Genomic DNA, 17,108 nt, shown 5'->3' with positions numbered 1-17,108 from the left:
GGTCTCGGGCCAGTTTTCTGTCAGTAATGTCCAAGGTTGCCAACTTTTTAGAAAAGCTTGGAGTGAGAGTCTGACATCTTTTTGGGGGGGCGGCGGTCCTCACATCTTTAATATTCATTTTTACCTTCGCCCCGATGACGGCACGTCCCATGGCTGTACCGCCATATCTGGAGATGGGAAGGTCACAGGGACGAAGGGTTCAGAATGATGCTCTCAAGCGCTCAAAAAGAACTACAAAATTAATTAATGGGCAGAGGTCTGAGCACCATTTGCAGTGATCCCAGAACATCAAAATAAAACCACAATGACATTGTGCACTTTCCAGCTCCTAGGTGGTGTAGTGGATAAAGCGCCTGACTCCCATGCCAAAGGTCAGGGGTTCAAACCCTGGTGTGGAAGACTTTTTGTCACTGGATGTTATAGAAGCTATGTAAAATGCAGTTACCTGGTGGTGCTATGTCAGTTATTGAATTTATGTGCAGTAATTGAACATTTGAAATACTCCTGTTTTGAAATTATACCTGCAGTACAGGTGTCTCAGTAATTACCCATTATATATTAGGCTATATTTTGCATGTATTTACCAGGTAAATGTTTAGTAATTGGGGGACTATGAAAGGATGGGTTTCCCAAAAAATTTTCAGAGTAAGTTAATTTAGCAATAGAAATCCATAAGCCTAGGGCCAATGGGCCTAGGATATAGACAATAAACTACCGGTGGAATGGTGGTGGAGCAATAGCGGGAGCATTTCAGATAACTAGCGGACCGCTGTCCCTGACGCTAATAATCCGCCAGAGGTCCGCTTGCCATTTGATGTGCAAATGGCCTGGAACCCGCCAGCGGATTCGGCCGGATGTCCGCCAACGGATTCGGCCGGAGGTCCGCCAGCTCGTCCATCGGGGACCCGCTGTAGGTCCGATAGCCTTGTGTTATCTGGGTTTATCCCTTACCTTTGTCCAGAAACAGAAGTTGAACCAATTGCAGCAAAATAGCTAACGTTACAGTTATCATCAGTGTAACTGCTTTAGCCACTGACTGCTACCATTAATGTTATGGAAGCTGTTGCTAGTTGTTGTGAGCTCATGAGCTAACTGGCTATCCCGCTCTTATTGTGCTGGATTAGCATTGGAAGCATTGGAACTGATGTGTCCAGGCGACGAGATCTATCTTAATTTATCAGACATTATTTCATGTCATTTCAATCCACAGCTATTTCAGTAGCATGACTAGCTTCCGTCCTACCAGTCCTGAACAGATACAAGCCAGCCCTGCACTTAAGCCAGGCTTGACCTGGCCTGGTTTTCTAAAGCCTCCTGATCTGCCTATTACACTAGAACGCAGCTCCAGATTTCTAGCGCCAAAACGTTTCTCCGGTCGTATCCAAAGGCCTCCGGGTACGAGGGAGGTTAGTTTTGGCTGGGATAACTGCTCAAGGGCCCTTCTGGTGCCTAGAAACCTCCTGTCAGGGGATGCAAAAAATTTGCGAGCGATATGCGGCTCACAGGCACGCAATGCGTGCGTGCTTCGCTGGCTCTGACATACCCGGTGCCAGGACCCACCAAACGCCACTGCGTCCGACCCCTTCCATCCTGGTCACGGTCTCTTTGAACCACTCCCCTCTGGCAGGAGACTGAGGTCCATCGGGACCGGGTCCACTCGCCACAAAAATAGCTTTTTTCCCACGGCCATCAGACTCATTAACAGGGCTTGTGTCCCCACACAACCCCCCCTCCCCACACACACACACACACACACACACACACACTGAGTCTATACCCCCTACACCACTTGCACACAACCCCTGATTGTTCCACATAACTTAACGGCACACACTGCGCTCACTGTACATAACACCGCTCACCCACCACACTACAATCTGCACACACACACACACACACACTCTACATACACTCGCCACACTCCATTCTGTACAGGTATATAGTACCTATACTGAAAGTGCCTCCCCCTTTATTTTTAACTGTATATCGTAATTTGTGCATTGCACTGCAATTGGCACTGTCAGTGCAAACAAAGTGTCATACTAGTTTACTCTGGACAAGTGTCCTGACAACACAATGTAGTAAATCATTCAAATCCAACAAAAATGCAACAACAACAAAAAACAGGAAGTGTCACACTGACCTTTCTAAAGTATGCCAAGTTAGGGAAAGACTTCAAGGTAAAAGCTAGTTCCCATAAACACAGAAGTTGTTTAAGTTAAGGTTAGGGTTGGGTTAGGTTTAGGGATTGATGGAAATTAGCCACTACCCTACACTACCCTCACATCCAGATCTCGTGGACGTGTTTATGCACCTCATATTTCAGACACTGCAACTTTCACTTCAGTGAATAAAGGGGGGGGGGGGTATCCCTCTCTCTGCGTGGAATATGACAGATCACTGTGTTTCAGTTTTGTTTCATCAAGATTAAAAGGAATGGAGAGGATTTGTCTACTATACAGCAGTGGCTATAACTGGCAAAAAAAAAGATGTCTGTACTGTAGCTGTTGGTGGTGTGGACTAAAGACGGTCTGATGGCTTCTCTTGGTGTCCTGGCGTCCGCTCAGGAAACAGTGACTTGCTGCCACATCTCTCAGGGCTCTGGTGTTTAAGTAAGAAATAGCTGTGGAACCAAACAGCCTGCGTGAACTCGGCCTCCCTCCTGAAAGCCGCGCGTTCAAGGCCAGCTCTATGTGGAGCTGGGAGGCCTGCCAGGCTGACTGAGAAATGGAAACAGAAACCAGGCAAACACACACCCTCTTCAGGGAAAAACAACAGCAGCATACACGGGAGGGAATTTAACTTTCATTTCAGCATTTTGCTGAAATGTATGTGTGAGTTGTGTGGAAATCGCTTCTGGAGTAATGTGTTCCTAATCCCCCCCCCCCCCCCCCCCCGCCCCCCGGAGAGAAGGGAAAGGGGTGTGGTCGGGAGGGAGGGGGTTTGTGTGGCCAGGGGGAGCAGGTTTACCCTCCTCATTCAATCACGCCCCTTTCATGGCCCTGCCCAGTCAAAATTTAGGGGAAGTCCGTCTTTCACAACAGCCTCTGTGCACTCACTCTACAAACCTCCCGGCTTCGCAGACGGACACATGCCTCACTGAGAAGGGGGGACAGGACTAATCATCACCTGCTCTAAAAAAGGACTTATTTTACTGTCATTGCCTTCATCATCATCATCATCATCACCTCCGCCACTTCAGCAGTGTACCAGCCTACTATGACCGTTGACATGGCTCAAACCTGCCGCAACGTTGCTTTCGCCATCCTGGCACTTTGGTCTGTCATATCGTTCATTGTCATTATAGTATGGGCCACCGTGCCCCACGTGAAGGACGTCGGGCAGTGCCAGGCTGACCTGCAGTTGATGGAGGATAAGCTCGAGGAGGCGAAGGCGGTGTCCGACCGGAACAAGGAGGCGCTGGAGAAGATGGTTCTGGAAGGCAGGGATAACCAGACCCGCCAGTGTGGGAAGATAGACCAGCTTCTGATGGACCTGAGCGACACCACGGAGTCCCTGAACGTCAGTCGCCGTGAAAACGTGAGTGTATGCTTTGGTTTCCGTCGCCCCCCTCCTCCTCGTCCTTCTCCCTCTCCGTGCCGTAGTTCTGAGGTTTGAGCTGACTCACTCTCTCCCTAACTGAGGCTGCTACAGCCATCCACCCCCCCACCTGCCTGCTCTCTCTCCTTCTCACTCTCTGCTTCCCTCTCTCCCTCTCCCCCCACCTCCTTTCTCTCCTTCTCCCTCTCCGTCTGCCTCCTCTCTCCCCACCTCCTCTCTCTCCTTCTCCCTCTCTGTATGCCTCCTCTCTCCCCACCTCCTCTCTCTCCTTCTCCCTCTCTGTCTGCCTCCTCTCTCCCCCCACCTCCTCTCTCCTTCTCCCTCTCTGTCTGCCTCCTCTCTCTCCCCACCTCCTCTCTCTCCTTCTCCCTCTCTGTCTGCCTCCTCTCTCCCCCCACCTCCTCTCTCTCCTTCTCCCTCTCTGTCTGCCTCCTCTCTCCCCCCACCTCCTCTCTCTCCTTCTTCCTCTCTGTCTGCCTCCTCTCTCCCCCCACCTCCTCTCTCTCCTTCTCCCTCTCTGTCTGCCTCCTCTCTCTCCCCACCTCCTCTCTCTCCTTCTCCCTCTCTGTCTGCCTCCTCTCTCTCCCCACCTCCTCTCTCTCCTTCTCCCTCTCTGTCTGCCTCCTCTCTCCCCCCACCTCCTCTCTCTCCTTCTCCCTCTCTGTCGGCCTCCTCTCTCTCCCCACCTCCTCTCTCTCCTTCTCCCTCTCTGTCTGCCTCCTCTCTCTCCCCACCTCCTCTCTCTCCTTCTCCCTCTCTGTCTGCCTCCTCTCTCCCCACCTCCTCTCTCTCCTTCTCCCTCTCTGTCTGCCTCCTCTCTCTCCCCACCTCCTCTCTCTCCTTCTCCCTCTCTGTCTGCCTCCTCTCTCTCCCCACCTCCTCTCTCTCCTTCTCCCTCTCTGTCTGCCTCCTCTCTCCCCCCACCTCCTCTCTCTCCTTCTCCCTCTCTGTCGGCCTCCTCTCTCCCCCCACCTCCTCTCTCTCCTTCTCCCTCTCTGTCTGCCTCCTCTCTCTCCCCACCTCCTCTCTCTCCTTCTCCCTCTCTGTATGCCTCCTCTCTCTCCCCACCTCCTCTCTCTCCTTCTCCCTCTCTGTCTGCCTCCTCTCTCCCCACCTCCTCTCTCTCCTTCTTCCTCTCTGTCTGCCTCCTCTCTCCCCACCTCCTCTCTCTCCTTCTCCCTCTCTGTCTGCCTCCTCTCTCCCCCCACCTCCTCTCTCTCCTTCTCCCTCTCTGTCTGCCTCCTCTCTCTCCCCACCTCCTCTCTCTCCTTCTCCCTCTCTGTCTGCCTCCTCTCTCCCCCCACCTCCTCTCTCCTTCTCCCTCTCTGTCTGCCTCCTCTCTCCCCCCACCTCCTCTCTCTCCTTCTCCCTCTCTGTCTACCTCCTCTCTCCCCCCACCTCCTCTCTCTCCTTCTCCCTCTCTGTCTGCCTCCTCTCTCCCCACCTCCTCTCTCTCCTTCTCCCTCTCTGTCTGCCTCCTCTCTCCCCACCTCTCTCTCCTCCTTCTTCTTCTCCCTCATTTTGACAGTCCCCCTCCAACCTGCCTCTTTATTCTGTTCTGCACTGTTCTGCTCATAGTTCTATAAATAAGAAAGGGAAGCCTAATTAATGCCTATAGGATGCTTAACTACATCGGCAAGTCACGCCATCAATAGTTATATTACTGATTCACACTGATTTGACATCAATAATAGTACTTATGTCAGACATGTACAGTAATTATCCTCTGTTTGGCAGCATGTACTGTATTATGATGATAGATGGCTGGCGGTCAAAGCAAAACACAGCTCTGATAAATAATGAAGCACACTAAACAGTAGACCCCAGTGACGGAAAAGCCACCCCTTTTACATAAGACACAATGGGCAGTATCCATTTTAGTGCAGACAGTTATGGAAATGCTTTGCAAATTGAGCAATGAAAATATTAAAAGTAGTCCTCCCTCTCATGAAATGGGTGGGAGGTCACGCCGGAGCCTTCCTGGAGACGGAGACAGCGATAGGCCACATTCCTCTCTCACTATGCTCTAGGCACAAAGGTTATTCTCTTCCACATGCATTTATATGGAAGTCATGTTTAAACCTCTATTTGTAGGCGATATCTTATAGATTGCATGATCTCATATGTGTAGTTTCAAATACAACACAAGATAAAAGGAATGTTTTCAGAGGCCAAGTCACTCCCCTGCTCTCCTCACAATTTCAAATATGTGAAAGGAGGCAGGGGGAACACATTGCCAAAGTGCTGTATATCAAAGTTATATCAACCGCTTGGTAACTTGTACATGTTGAAAAGTAAATTAATGAGGACATTTTCTTTTTCAGGTTATTCTGAATGGAAACATTACAGACTTGGAAAAACAAATCGACGTGCATAAAGAGATGGAGGCAAACCTCACTTCTGAAATCACACTACGCCAAGGTAGGAAAATTGATGTCAGAGTTGCAGGGAGTGGGATTTTTGCCTCTGGTCCAGGCTACCATGAAAGGACTACTCTCAACCACGATATTCTTAGCTGCATTTTCCCCTGTAACCATAGAGACCATTGAGTCAGAGTAAATAAATACACATGATTAGTTACTTACAGTAGTAGTCTTTAAAATTAATCCAAATCTAAGACTAATCTGGCTGGTTAGGATTCAAGTAAGGGTTTGTGCTAGGTGGACTTCTTGAATATCCATTTGGTTTATAATCTAATGAAAGCTGTCGCATGCCTTAAATAGTTTGGCGAGGGCTTCGTCTCCAAACATTTGTCTATGATTAAGTGCAGTTTTGTCTATGATGGTGCAGTAATTCCAAAAAGGTTATTCACTGAAGTGTGCACGGTAGTGAAAGGTTGATGTTGTGTGTCAGATATATACTGTATCTTAATGGTGACACTGACTCATGTGAAGGAGTAATTGAATGTCTTACAGAGGTGCAGGCTATAATGATATTTTGTAGAAATGTCATGTCTTGAAACAGGCAAAGGAGTTCCTGTACAAAGGCATTATGAAAATGTCATTGTACCAAAGGGAAGATGGCTTCATTTGTTGAAAATCTGCCCTTCATGTGCTTGTACGCACATAGGCTACCCTAGATGTGGAAAAATGGGAGAGCCCTGTCAAAAGCAAGGATAGCCAGCATATTTTGCGAGGTAATTTACATGGCCAGCTATTGGAAACAAGAGCGTAATATGAGAGAAACTCCTCTGGCTGCCAACCCATTCCCAAAATAGTTAGTACCATGGAGTCCTGGAACACAACACATTCTGATAAACAGCGCCAGGGCCAGACATTACCTTATAAGTTCTTGCCATGATCTGAAAATCCTATGATATCCAATTTTGATCAAAAAAGATACTGTAGGAAAACATTCAAAACAGCACTAATGGATTTCCTTAACAGTCTCCATTATCCTGGAAACTAATGTACAGACCAATGAGAGTACTAAAATCATTGGCGCTTAATTTTATAGTCAACTACTATATCAACGTTATCAAGATTAACTAGGACATTTAAGTACTTGCAGATTAATTTGAGCAAACAGCAGAAGATATGTTACCAAGAGATTACCAATTTTGTTACACCAGAGGTAGGCTACTTTTTCTCCACCTAAAGTCATAGTCAGAGTAGTATCTTGAAATGAAAATAATAATAGATTTAAAATAAACTAGAAATGATACTCAGAGAGCCACCTGAGTTTGCATTTGTGGCTCTGTGCATGCCAAAATTGAATGGGTTCTAAATTGTCTTATGATAATCCTAGTCCCAAAAATAAATGGCGTTGCATGGCCGGCCCGGTCGTGTTTGGGCTGCTTGTGGACCCGCCCCGTGATTCGGATCCACTCCAGAATTTAATGCGTTAGTAGCTGACCCATGCTACACCACCACGTTTCATGAAAATCAGTTTGGTAGTTTTAGAGTAAACCCGGTCTAAAGAATGAATGGAGGTGAATGGCCGGCCGTGTTTGGGCAGCTCGTGCACCCGTCCTGTGATTCGGATCTGCTCCAAATTTTAATGAACTCTAAATTGGCCCATGCTACACTCCTCAACCAAGTGTCATGAAAATTGGTCTAGTAGTTTTTGTGTAATCCTGCTAACATACAAACAAACAAACAAACAAACCAAGAAATGACTTGTGGACCTGCCCCGTGATTCTAATCCACTCCACCATTCAATGGGTTGTAAGTTGGCCCATGCTACATCCTTCCACTGTCTTTCATGAAAATGGGTCTGGTAGTTTGTGTAATTCTGGTCCAAAAAATGAATGGCGGTGAATAGCCGACCATGTTTGGGCAGCTTGTGAACTCACCCCATAATTGAGATCCACTCCAAAATTGAATGGTTTCTAAGTTGGCCCATGCTACACCCTTCCACCAAATTTTGTGAAAATGTGTGCAGTAGTTTTTGCGTAATCCTGCTGACAGACGGATGGACGGACGGATACACAAGCCACTGAAAGCATTACCTCTCGCCCTGTGGTGTCACTAGGGTGGAAGTAAAAATACTTCTTTTTTTTTTTACTTATGGGAAATTTAATAACATGAATGAACATGAATCTCGTTGTAAATGTGGTTGGTCTAAATGTGATTTCAGATTGCATTGATGTCCTGCAGCAGAACCTGACCCAGGCCTCTCACCAGAGGGAGGCCTGCCAGGCGCTGCAGTCCGCGGCTGAGAGTAGGAAAATGGCAGCCGAGAGCCAGACCAAGGCCTGCGAGTCCAGCAAGCTCTTCCTACAGAAGCAGATGTGAGTATTCAAGATTCAACATGCAAGATCCATTTATTCGCCATGAACATGGTTTACATATACTAGGGCAATGGCATAAGCTGATGAAGACGACATAGTGCAGGGTGCAGGACAGGACAGTGCAAAGACATGACAATGCAAATGCAATACAAAAAACAGAGCAAATACAAAATACAGCCCAAAAAAGGAAAGGCACAATGCAAATTACTCCTACAGAGTAGAGTGTGGTGAGTGTATGTACTGTACATTGTGTGTGCAGAGTGTGTTGTGATAGTGCAAGTGGTGCATAGGGTAAAGTGTCAATGGGGGGGCGGGGGGGGGGTGCGCACTCTAGGGGGGGAACGAGCCTTGTTAGTGACACGCACATCTCTTTTCCAGGTCCTGAGTCCAAAGATAACTGTGATGCAATAAGACTTGTGACACTGTTGGCAGCTCCAATTAAAAAAAAAAAAATCTAACATAAAAAAATATGCAATGTTTCGAGCCACAGGCTCTTTGTCATGTTGCAAAAACTAACCTGATCCATGAGGACTTGAAATGTTGTATATTTTTTAATGCAAAAAAAAATTGGAACCCCAACAGTGTTGCGAGTCTTCCTGCATCACCTCTGTCATGATAACCTGACATACTGGTACAGATTCCAGTAATGGATTATGGTTGTGAATCGTCTAAAGTACAGTTGAGTAGTTTCTTTCAGGAGTGTTGATATTTTGTGTTTTTGTATCATGGTTGTGGTTCATAGGCAGAAGTGCAAAAAGGAGGACCCACCTGCTGTCTCTGAACAGGTTGATGACGGATGTACTACGCCCAAGGCTAGCATTCTGGCCATAGCACTGGTCTTGTGCACTAGCCTGCATTTGATAACGTGTAAGTATGCTAGTTAGCACATGTTACTAAGCATAGTCCCTCAATGTCCCTTGATGCCCTTGATGTTTAGAATACTTCTGCTACAAATTGAAACTTGTATGTGTGACTAAGGGTAGTTTAAAACTAACATTTCTTATGGTTTTCAGAAATGTTATGCAGAGCGAGTGGGGTCATTGAACACAAGTGGAACACTGTTCTCCACCAGGATACTATGATCAACAGTCAAAGCCTGGACTTGAGGATCGTCATTTCATGGACAATATCACTGCTGTAAAAACCAAACACAAAATAGGCTACTGTTGGGACCAGAGGATTGCAGCTGCTGTAGTCTCCTTGATGTTTTGCAACATTAATTATGAAATCCAAAAAGTGCTTTTCATGGACCACTTTTGACTGAGTAAAGTTTTTTTTCTCCCTTTTTTTTATTTTTTTAATTTGCAGATTTTGTCAATTTGATAGGCCTACTGTTTCAGTGTTTAGGTTGAACATTTCCTGTATTTATTTTGTTGTGTTTTGAATGCACAGGATTAGTACAGTAGGCATAGTATGGACACCCACTCATCAATTACCAATCAATTACAGCATATCTAAAACCACAGAACTACTCCATGCTAGATTCACAATGCAACATTAGTTAGAAAGAAATTAAGTGTGTCCAATTCTTTATTTGTCTCTAAAGCCTCGTCTTTACTTTTAAAAAGCCAATACTTTTATCTTGCCAACTTGCTTAATTTAGGACGAATAGGCAGTTGGTATTGGAACAAGAAGTAGACCCGACTCCACATAATCATAGTCGGTCTGCCGGTCACATCCACGCCTTTCACGTCCCCTCTGCAAACTAGCTACAAGTTAATGTTACCGTCTGTAAAGTTGGTTAGTGGTGCTAGCTAGTGTAGCCATCTTTTGGCATAACCAGTTACATAGCTAGCTAACGTTAACTAACTCAGCTGACTAGGTTAGGGCCTGTGCAGACTGCAAAAATTCAGGCCGATTTTGGGCCGATTTTTTGTTGCAGACAAAGTGTCCAGCGTCGGGCCCGATTTTGAACGTCGGGAACGTCAAAAAGCCTTGTAGTGTGACATAATCGAAGATCAGTGATTTGCCATCTGGGATGCCCTACGACACCCCGACGAAAAGTCTAGCATGTCAGAATTTTTTTGTTTGCCATCTCCTGCGACCATGCCTATGACTTTCCTTGACGGTGACCAATATGATGACAGTGTTCTTTACATGTTAACACATCCGTTGCCTCAAGTTCTCCTTGAAGGATAGACAGCCCATACTGTTCTTTTCGTGACACCCATGAACGGGTCCACAATCGTTTTTCCTTTATTTTATTTTTCTTCTTTGACTCTGAACAACAAAGCTTGCGCTGAGTTCAGACTCCCTGGCAGAATCCCACTCCCCTTCGCGTGTAGTTTCATCTGTTTGTAAACAATTGTTTATAGTTTCTACCACTCGGTAAAGAACAGGACACAGGAGCAACAAAAAGCGAGGCTATCTATGACCACATCGCACTGCGAACCTATGGCTAGCTACTGCTATAACATCCACGATAATAAACTACGAGAGCACTTGGAATAAGTACCTACATAATAGTTTACAAGTAATAGGCCTACATTCATATAAAGTCATATCCTATAATTTATCCCTCCTCACATTTATTGTGGTTAGCCTGCATCTTTAGGTCACTGGATGGTAGGCTGAGTAGGTAGATAAAAAGGGATGAATCCCAGGCGAAAATGTAATACTTCAACTGCATCAAATGTAGTTTTAATGAGGCAGATATAGTTGTGGTAGCCTACATATCATGGTTTCGACAGATAATTCAAAGATAGTGAAGGGGAGTCAGAATTATTTGGCACAACATCCGCCACCATAATTTCTAGTAGGATAAAGCTTGAATACAGTGCTTCTTCCATGACTGACACATTTCTTGACCAGACTACCTGAACTCGCCCAGTGACGTGCATGTTTGTGAAAGACAGCATACAATGATTTGTGGCAGTCATTCGTGTAGTGTTGCCAGTGTCCCGGCTATGACATGGCAAGAATTTATGCAACACCTAATCTGACATGGTGACAATGGCGGACTGGCCGTCGGGACGAATCCCGAAGGGCCGGTCCTCAAGTGGGCCGGTGTGGATGCCCGCACGAGCACAACAATTGGAATTCCCCCCCCCCCCAATCAACAGATCGCTCAGCAACATCTCGTTGGTTTCGTAAAGGTATCGCGCATGCATTTTAACAATGGTGTCAGTGACAGTAACAGACTTTCTCTATTGTTGGCTGGCCCCATGGTCAGGCAAAGCAAAAAGTAGGCCCAGGAGTATATAAAAGCAGTTCTGTAACACTTTCTATGAAGGTCGTGTTTATAATGCATCATAAGCACATTCATAGCATATTATAATGCACTTATAAGGCTTTATAAAACTCTTTATAAATGTGTATAGTCATGTAGTCATGCATGACACCTTATAAGATGGTTTATATAAATTATTATAAGTGGAAGATATACTACCTCCATGCTACACAGCACATTATAACTGTCAAAAGTTTGGTAGTTATAAAGACAGAACTGCTCTAAAGTATCATAAGAGATTATAAAATCTAAGTTTCTGAAATATATAATAATAATAATAATAATAATATATGCATATAAACATCAGTAATACGCAACAGCATGACTTTGTAAGCTTACAGTACAGTGATAGCACTGTATATGTTTATCAGCAATTGTATCATACATCACACAATTATGAATGTTTTTGTCTTACACTTTACTTACAGCCAATAAATACAGCTCATAAGACGTCACAATATGGGGCGGGTTTAATATGATGACGGAACAGAGGAGCGCTGAGGCATTTTCGGCAACAACCAAGATGGCAGCAGCTGATGTTGAATCCCCAATCGTGACCGTATTAAGCAAACTGAACGTTGTATTTTCTTTAAAAGAAAAACAAACTCTCTATGAAGGTCATGTTTATAAAGCATCTTAAGCACATTCATAACACATTATAAAGCAGTTATAAGGTTTTATAAAACTCGTTATAAATGTTTATAGTCATGCATGACACCTTATAGTCAGTTTATAGTCATGCATGACACTAAGGTTTATCAATTATTTTATACAACGGTTAGTTCTGGTTCTTGATTCTGATTGTCTGGAAGCCGTGTTAAAATACTTTGTAACACACCTGGGACCGCATATCATTCCATTTTCAGTATTAATGCGCCTCCCATTTGATCCAATGCATTGTAGGCCTATCATTGTTTTTTCAAAACAACTGAACATTCCATCCAATGCATCTGTTGCTTGGCAACCTTTTTGTTAGAGGAACTATTTTGCTTGGCGGAATTGAGGGAATGATGCTTCGTTTTGAATAAATGTTAATATTTTATATTACTGTGTGTTTATTTTACACTAATAGATGTTGTATAAAAGCAATAAACCACGAGAGGCCGTGTGTTATAGTGATTTTACAACAGCTAGGGGGGTTTTAGGCACTCCGCTTCGTGCCTTACAACGCCCCCTAGCTGTTATAAAATCACTATAACACACGGCCTCTCGTGGTTTATTGCTTAAATAAGTGGTAGACAAGTGAACTGGTCAGAGAACTCAGGAATATACAGGAAGGGGCAGAGCCGGCTATATTTCCTGAGGAAGCTGAGGTCTGTCCGCATCTGCAGGAAACTCCGGATGTTTTACTAGTCTGTGGCTGCCAGCATTCTGTTCTATGCTGTGGTGTGCTGAGGAGGCAACATCAACAAGAGAGATGCAATGCGGCTGGACAAACTGGTCAGGCTAGCTGACTCTGAGGATGGAGCGGATGTGGAGGATCTAGCGACCGTGGCAGAGAGAAGGACCCTGGGAAAACTGTTGTACATACAGTATGGACAATGTCAGCCACCCACTGCAGACAACCATTAGTGAAGCAAAGGAGTCTGTTCAGTTCTGCTCAACAGACACTCAGGAGATCCTTCATCCACAGAGCCATTAGGCTCTTAAACTCTTCACAACAGAGATGGAGAGAGGTGAGTGTTTACTAGCTATATTAGCGCCACAGGGTGGTGTTCACCAGGACTCTTTGGACAGCAGATGCGGCGACTGGAGACTGGAGCAGGACACACACAGACACACGCTGTGTGTGTGCTTCTGTGTTGGGGGGGGCGTGCTGCAGCGGGCATGGAGGGAACCAGTAATGTGGGAGAGGCCTGGTGTGAACTTCAGTATGTTCCCTCGAGGGCAAGGAACTTTGTAGTGAGGGGATAATGTAGCGGCCTGGCAAGGATGGTGGGCTCAACTGGTGGAACAACCTGAACTGTGTTCGGAATCGCTCCCTCATTCCCTCACTCCCTATTCCCTATATAGGGTTCACCATGTAGTGAACTACCTAGGGAACGGAGAAAATGTAGGGTACATGCATGGTCCCTGCAAATCAAGGTGAATTGTGGGTAATAAATAGTGGACTATATAGGGAACGAAAATTCCGTGGAGAATTCGGACACTACAAACAAAATGGCTGACGCCCTATATAGTGCACTATATAGTGAATAGGGAGCGATTCCGAACACTACTACAATACTAATGGATTAAATACAAATAGAAGATTATACCTAGTCATATAGTCATATTTCCATTGTAATCCTTAGAGTGCTGCAACGCGTATGACCCACAAAGCCTTAGAGAACATCTCTGTATCTGTGTAAGTCTTAATTGTGCATCTATTGTGCACACATGCCTATAGACAGTGTTAACCACAGCCTCTACAACAGTGTGTTCTCACCTGAACACATGCGTGGGGTCAGTCCAGGCGCGAACCGGCGCCTTAGCCTGCTCGAGAGGCGCCACCCAGGTACTCTCGACAAACCTGTCGATATGTGCCATGACAGGGAGGGACCGCTTGACCCTCCGCGTCGAGAGCTGAAAGCAGGAAATGCCCCAGAGATTGGTGCATTTCGCCTCAGGCTCGCACGGCCCTGCTGAACGCCCCCATCTACCGGTCCGGGCTGTTCGGTTCTGCTGCCGGGGAAACCCTGGAACGCCTCGGCAAAGTAGAGGAGCAGTCCAAGCTGGTGGCCAGGCATCTCGGGGTCAGAGGAAGGCGAGGTCCGCCGCTCCGACGGCTGCCCCCGGTCCTCCTCCCGTGACCCAGCGATCTGCTCAGGCTTCCCTCACTCCGTCCAACGTTCACCAGCGCAGTGGAAGAGAAAGAAGCCCGGCACTACTGCGTGACAATTAACGTCTGATGATCAGGCTGCCATTGTTCCCTATGGCCCTCCCCTCATATTAGAGGATGGTTGTGGTCCCTGTTTTAGGGGTTTCCGCAATAAAGAGCATGTTCCTTTGTACACCGGTGGTCACTCGTGTCCTTTCCATGCTCGACAGTCTGATGTCATGTCAATCAATATTATTGTTAGTTGTGATTAAAAAAAATACTCACCATCATTGAATTGTGGTGAATTTGGATAATCGTCATAATCATGAATGAAGTGAATAACTAATGTAATCCTCACATGAGCTGTACATTAATGTGTAAAAAAAATGTGTCTTGTCTTATTCAGCCAGTATGTGTTTGATGATAGAAAAGTGTCAGTGTTCAGTTTTTTTGTTTTTTTTACCAGACTTGTTCAAAACTCAAAGTAGAATCTACAGTCTGACTATGATACAATTCAAGTCATTTTTGTTGTTGTTGTTATTATCACAATAATATTGTTTATCGCAATTATTTTGGCCACAATAATCGTGACATGATCTTTTGTAATCGTCCCACCCCAGGGTGTGACACAGTCTCGACATTTGCTGGAAGAGGAAAGAAAACATCATGGGAGACCTGGAAGGCTTTCCCTGAAGTGACCGAGGCGTTCAATGAGCTCCTGCAGATGCAAGCTGATGTGAGTGAGCTGTCCAAGTCACTGCTGGAGCGCTTTGTGCTACTGATGTACGACAGGACAAGCGAAACCACAGAGGTAATAATAATGATAATTCATTACATTTACATAGCACTTTTCGTGACACCCAAAGCACTTGGGTACAATGCTTTTTTTTGTCTTCGCACTCATTCACAGGTGAACGAGGCAAGAAAACAGCTCTTCACTCAGAAATCCAGAGCTGTGGAGAACATGTCAACAAAGGCTGCTTTAGACCAACATATTAAGCGGGCCACCTATCAAGCCAATGTCTGGTGCAAAGCGTTAGAACCTGACCCTCAGCTGCCAAGCCCTTCTGATTGGCTGGGTGAAAGAAGCAGGGATGGGATGGCAGCCACTGTGGACCACCCTTCCGGAAGCTTCACAGAGCTGCTACATACATCGTGGCTGCAAGAAAGGGTGTACAATGCGCTGCAATTGCAAAAAGGCTGCCCTCAAGTGTACTGCCCTTTGCTTCTGCCCAGGAGACTGTTCATGTTATTGTATGGTGGGTAAGATGCGCTGGGTTGTATTGTATGGTGGACTAAGATGCCAAGATGACAACGCTGCTTAGTCACATTGGGTGAAGTCCACTTTATTGAGTTTCTGTGTTTGTGTATGGTGGATGTTTCCCCTATTTGTTCAGGGGCTAAAGGCTAAATAAAAAAATAAATCATGCATAAACATAAACACAATTGATATTTCCTATACTGCTGTCAAAATGCACTTAACTGTTTGCACTTAACTGTTTCTGTTTGCACTTAAAGGGCAATGCTCGTTTTTGACAACCTGGACCTTATTTACGACACATTATAAGAAGTTTGACTCACCGAGATCACTTTGGTGTAGTTCGGAGGCCTGTAGAAGAAATTTAAAATCCAGCGCGAGCCAGTATATCCATGTAATGACGGTGATCGGGGCACCGAGAAGTCAGTTTCTCAAAATCTATTTTCGGCCGCTAAACGGTTGTTTTCATCAATCAGATTGGATGAATCGACAGTTGAGATTCCTCAACGCGAGGCATTGTTTCGGTTTTCAAATGATCTTTACACGCCTTTCCCCACTTGCTCCAGCACGCATGCGCACAGGCCAGCGCGCAGACTGGCTATTCTCCGGCTGACTTTTCTGTTGAAAAGGAGTTTTGACACGTTGCGGTAGATGTCCTCAAAGATAGGGAAAGGGTAGAGCCAATGAGTAATCTTGACTCCCAAATGAAATCATAGGTGTGATAACCGCTACATTGACATAACTTCCTTTTTCAGTACGGCTGTCGTCAAACTAAAAACACAGCATTGCATTTATGCCTACAAAGTGAAAAAACAAGTTGATGATGACTCAAATGTGTTCAACCTCTGAAAAGTTCCCTCTTGATGGTTCCACACCTGAAAACAGACTTCATGATGTGTAGAAACATGGTGTATAGAAACACTGGAGAAAGTTTCATGCTTTAGTCATAAAATGCACAAAACCTTACATATGAGCTTATCTGCCGCACTATAACTGCTTCACTAAGTATGTTTGTATGACCAAAACGGTGGTAGAGCAATTATCAGACTTTCTCAAAAGTGCTAGTTTTGTCAACGTTTTGATCTGAACCATTGTATATGATCATAAGTAACCTTAAAACAGGGCCAAACATGCATTTTCCCTTTACTACTCCTTTAATAATACTAAACTTGTAGATACAGTACATGGGAATGGGAGAATGGTAGGCAAATGCTGTGGTTGTACAAAGCCAGGGACAGGTATGGCACTGCCATCTAGTGGTGCCTGGAGGTAATTCAGGACTGCAGGATCCGCCACAGTAAAACATCTGTATCAAAAGGAAGGATGACCTCATCTTGTCAATAGCATGGCTGCATTGGCTTTGATTTACAGTGCTGTAGATTTGTACTGCACATTTGCACTGTCCTGTCTTTGCACTGTCCCGTCTCATCCCTGCACCCTGTCCAATGTTATGCACCATTGACCACAACAAATTCCTAGTACAGTATGCTGTAAAACTACATGGCAATAAACGTTTCAGATTCTGATT

The 17,108-nt window shown here is 45.4% G+C and overlaps 1 protein-coding gene across 1 annotated transcript; it reads left to right on the top strand.

The window, feature by feature from the left end:
• The first annotated feature begins 3,205 nt into the window (after positions 1-3,205).
• On the top strand, positions 3,206-9,521 carry LOC311329760 (uncharacterized protein). Its single transcript, XM_084461670.1, has 5 exons — positions 3,206-3,540; positions 5,886-5,982; positions 8,140-8,293; positions 9,036-9,160; positions 9,307-9,521. Coding segments are annotated over exons 1-5 (699 nt in total). The 5' UTR covers positions 3,206-3,219; the 3' UTR covers positions 9,309-9,521.
• Positions 9,522-17,108: the final 7,587 nt, after the last annotated feature.

Source organism: Borostomias antarcticus (genome assembly GCF_949987555.1).
Source record: "Borostomias antarcticus genome assembly, chromosome: 3".
In the NCBI taxonomy this organism is placed as follows: Eukaryota; Metazoa; Chordata; class Actinopteri; order Stomiiformes; family Stomiidae; genus Borostomias; species Borostomias antarcticus.
The sequence above is the reverse complement of the archived record's forward strand: the minus strand, read 5'-3'. Positions and strand labels throughout refer to the sequence as shown.

Coding starts and splice junctions, on each gene's coding strand:
- LOC311329760 (XM_084461670.1), top strand. CDS start 3,220: ATGACCGTTGACATGGCTCAAACCTGCCGCAACGTTGCTTTCGCCATC. Junction 5,983..8,139: donor TGAAATCACACTACGCCAAG/GTAGGAAAATTG, acceptor ATGTGATTTCAG/ATTGCATTGATGTCCTGCAG. Junction 8,294..9,035: donor CTCTTCCTACAGAAGCAGAT/GTGAGTATTCAA, acceptor TGTGGTTCATAG/GCAGAAGTGCAAAAAGGAGG.